We start from the raw sequence: 4,332 nt of genomic DNA on the forward strand, positions 1-4,332 counted from the left end.
GCAGCTTCTTGCCACCAAAACAAGCTTTTACAGCCTCAGCTTGTACGACAGGCCACGGGATGTTGAGCTTAGCAGCTGCACGCTTGCACATATCTTGCATGTCAAGATCCAGGGGAGATGACAACGAAGGCTGGTTAACTCTCGCGTTGCAGCCCCAGGAGTACTAGCCCGGAAGATGGAATCCTCCTTATTGTCTTCAGACAACAGGAGCTCTGAGTCGGCCAACTCTTTCCCATCATCGTCCACATCTCCTTCCAGGATCGCATGAGTGGTAGCCAAGCCCTAACATCCCTCGTCCATCTCCTGCAACAGGAAGGCAGGAGTAAGGAGCTGGGTGACTGCATCCACCCAGCTCAGTCCAGGTGCAGCGGCCAAGCCCTCAGACATGTCCACTTCTCCCTGTGGCGCAGCCGCTTCACACATCCACGGGTCTCCTCCCAATAGATTAGTCTGGTGGGCTAGCTGGCAACAGAACAGGGAAAGCAGTGCAGTGGACATACTCATCAGTGGAGGGTAAGGCGGCTGAGCATGTGGTAATCCCAGACACACCGCACTCATGGGATGAGTGTCCCAGCTAGAGATTTAATTGCCACAGGGACATAGCTTCGTGCTTTTCCCGACTTCATTGTGGTTGTTAGTAGTAGCCATGGTTAGCTAGTGGGCCATAGACGCTAGCAGGATTGCTAGCAACAGCTTGTGCAGCTACTTGGCAACCCACTAGCATAGAGGTGAAAAGTAGAGCTACTTTTCTGGGGTATTGCTACCTGTAAGGTATTGCTTCCTTTATTAGCAAAAAGTGTTGCTACTTTTTGTGTCAGGAAATGTTGCTATTTCCTACGGTGAAAGTATTGCTACTTGATGTTACCGTACAAATACATAGGAGGAGGGTCCCATCCTGTCCTGACGTAGACGTCATCACGGCCAGCCAATTAGGGCTGGTGTAATGTTAATTGTGCTTCTGATGAGGTCACGCAGGAGGCGCTCCCACAGTGAGACAGGAAACGAATGCCATGAAAGAGAACCTATCTGTTTATTTTATCATTTATTTTCATCATTCGTCCTGAATTTTAACTTTTCTTGTTAAGTACTTTGTGTTGTGAAAAGTGCTATATAAATGAAACTTATTATTATTGTTATTAACATTATAATACTGTAATTGAAATGGACTAAAATGGGTACAAGTATTGCATTGATACAGCCTTTCTTATTGATAGTGCTTATCGTTCCCGAACTTTATCAATATTCCTGTTGATTGCATTCGATCGAAGTACAAGAACAATTGAAAAATAGTTTCATTTATTTATTTAAAAAAAACAAAGCACTGTTTCTCAATAAGCAAAAGCAAGTCACTGGTCCTTGAACTGGAAAAAGAGGGTGTCAGTGCTCTGAACTAGCAGCTACAAAACATGACACACATAGCTTTTATCTCATGTAATCATATCCTAGTAACATAAATGGAAATCAGTGGTCAGAGTGATTGTGATTGAAATCATGAAATTCAGTCAATTTCCTTACTGTACCCTGAAATCTGGCTCCTATTCAGATCTAAGATTTAGCAGGTATCCCCATAGGTATCCAGGTGTTACTGGATACACACCATGCCATGATAATAACATTCACAAGTCCACCCCACCAACAGCGGATTTTGATCAGTCTCTTTCTACATTGTATTGGCCTCACTGGAGCCAGGCTGCAGTATCTGAAGTGTAATAATGTGTTTAATAGATTTTCTGAACCAAGGGTAGAAAAAAACATAGATCCCAGGGTTTAGACAGGAGTTGAAATACAACAGCCAAATCTCAATGGCGGCAGATGACTCCCATATCGCCTTGTTCATAGCTGCGAAAGCAACACAATAGTATGGACTATTGCACAGAAGAAACACAACTACTACAACACAGAGAGTCCTGGCTGCTTTCATTTCAAATTTCTTAGCTTCCACAGTCTCTGAACGCTGAAGTGTGACAGCTGCAATGTGAGAGCGCATGGCGCATGACCTGTGTGATCTGTAGCCAGATCAGAAAGAATGTACATGTGTAATCACAACCAAACAACATTGTCTAGTACTGACAGATATATATGTGAATTCATATTTGATAAAGATACAGCACTTTTGTGGATTGATTGTATTGAAGATAATGTAGGAATAATTTCCCCCTCACAGAAAAATAACCGGTTTCAGTAAATCCATCTCTTTCTACATTAAATTGGCCTCACTGGAGCCAGGCTGCAGAATCTGAAGTGTAATAATGTATTTAATAGCTTTTCTGAACCAGGGGTAGAAAAATACATAGATCACAGGGTTTAGACAGGAGTTGAAATACAACAACCAAATCTCGAAGGCTGAAGATGATGTCCCAACCGAATTGTTCACAGCTGCAACAGCAAAACTATAAAATGGACAGCAGCACAGAATAAAGACAACTACTACAACACCAAGAGTCCTGGCTGCTTTAATCTCAGATCTCGTAGCTTTCACAGTCTCTGAACGCTGAAGTGTGACAGCTGTAATGTGAGAGCGCATGGCACGAGCCTGAGAAACAGCCACCACAAATACTCTCAGATACAAAAGTGTAATGACTAAAATGGGGCCTAAAAAGGTCACAACAAGATCAACAATTCCTTCAACATAAGAACTTGTGACTACGCACTCTCCAAGACAGAGTTTAAACCTGTTCGGTTGTTTTAAGAAATCTCTCATTATCCAACTGCTGTGCACAACAGAAAATATCCAACACAGACAAACACATAGTTGAACTCTTCTCAGAGTGACTTTGGTGGAATAAAACATGGGGTCACAAATTGCCATATAGCGGTCAATTGATATGAGCACCATGTTTCCTACTGAAACACTGACAACAATGTAACCTAACAAGTAAATCACACCACACATAAAGTCACCCAGGATCCAGCATCCTCGGAAGATAAGAATAGCGGCTGGCATCTCCAGGAAACCCACCAGGAAGTCTGCGACAGCCAGAGAGAGGAGGAGGAGGTTGGTGGTGGTGTGGAGCTGCCTGAAATGAGAGAATATCAACAATGAACCCATTATTACATGTAATAGTTGTAGAAATAAGTGTTATTCAATGTTATAATTCTAAATGTATGAACTGTACTGAAGATATATCACAGCATCAGTCATAAAAGCATTTTCAAATAACCAGTATGCATTCATCAAAGGTCAAAACAATAATGTATTATTTCTATGTGTTATTTATATCCAAGAGCAGAGGGTTAGTGGATATGCAGTATAGTCTGATATATGTCAAATTAATCTTTTTATCAATCTTATTTTTGATGACTATTTCAAAAGCACCACAATCATAATTATGATTTAATAATACCGATTTAGTAAATTTTAAAAGACATAATATCTGCTATCTGCTAATGTTTTCATCAAAGACCATAATGACACATGTTGCCTAGCTCAAAGCCATTTCATCATGTATCTAACCAGAACCTGTAAATCCAATCACAAAAATAAACAATTTTAGGCCATGCAGAGAAATTCTTTCTCTGCCTGAAGTGGGAGATAGAGATGATGACCAGCAGGTTCAGAACCACAGTGAGCAGAGTGATGAAGGACAGCAGACTGCAAATGAGAGTAGCCTCCAAGTGAGAGTGCATCATCTTCCAGCAGGAATTGTTGAGTTGGGGTAAGCAGAGCTCATCTTCTTCCAGGGCCTCCATATTCAGAGAGAGAGGAGAAGCTGCTGAGCTCTGACAGCTCTCTGAGTAAAGCTCTTTGTCATACAGCTGATTTATCTCCTTCCTTCCTCCCCTACATATTTAAATTTCATCTAGGCTGAGTGTGTCATACTAATGAATAAGTTACCAGTTCTCTCAACGAGCAGTTGCAAAGCATGACGTAATGGCTTTTATTTCAGTTTATCACATAATATGATAAATCACATAAAATGATAATTCTAATAATGATAAACTTTATTTATAGAGCACTTTTCAAAACAGCAGGTACAATGTAACCTAAATTACCTTAGTTACCTAAGTAACCTTTCTGACTCAATGAAGTTGGGTCTGAAAGGGGGTGAAATTGCAGACTCAGTTAAACAAAACAATAGGGAGTTACAAAAATCCAGGCGAAAAGAGATAAAGTCATGGAAGAGTTGCTCTTCGATTCCCTTGGGCAATGCTAAACTGATTTAAGCAATATTTCTGAATTTTGAAAAACAAAACTGAACCTATTTCTTTATGTGATGGTCAAAAGTGAAGTTCTGATCAAACACAACACCAAGATTCCTTGCAGGTGGTTTTGTATTCCCTGCTAAATGTCTGAGGTGTGGACTAATGTCCTTTGAGACTTGATCTGGGCCA

At 40.9% G+C, this 4,332-nt stretch overlaps 1 protein-coding gene across 1 annotated transcript; it reads right to left on the reverse strand.

The window, feature by feature from the left end:
• Positions 1 to 2,197: 2,197 nt before the first annotated feature.
• Positions 2,198 to 3,690, reverse strand: LOC111218050 (trace amine-associated receptor 13c-like). Its single transcript, XM_022740142.1, has 2 exons — positions 3,521 to 3,690; positions 2,198 to 3,017 (listed from the first exon to the last, which is right to left on the reverse strand). Exons 1-2 carry the CDS (start codon positions 3,688 to 3,690, stop codon positions 2,198 to 2,200), a joined length of 990 nt encoding a protein of 329 aa, XP_022595863.1.
• Between the last annotated feature and the right edge of the window lie 642 nt (positions 3,691 to 4,332).

Source organism: Seriola dumerili, unplaced genomic scaffold (genome assembly GCF_002260705.1).
Source record: "Seriola dumerili isolate Sdu_G_001 unplaced genomic scaffold, Sdu_1.0 BDQW01000052.1, whole genome shotgun sequence".
Lineage (NCBI taxonomy): Eukaryota > Metazoa > Chordata > Actinopteri > Carangiformes > Carangidae > Seriola > Seriola dumerili.

Bases quoted from the DNA above. Each gene is read 5' to 3' on its own strand.
- LOC111218050 (XM_022740142.1), bottom strand. From the start codon at position 3,690: ATGGAGGCCCTGGAAGAAGATGAGCTCTGCTTACCCCAACTCAACAAT. The intron at 3,018-3,520 runs GCAGAGAAAGAA...CTCTCATTTCAG, and splicing joins ATCTCTATCTCCCACTTCAG to GCAGCTCCACACCACCACCA.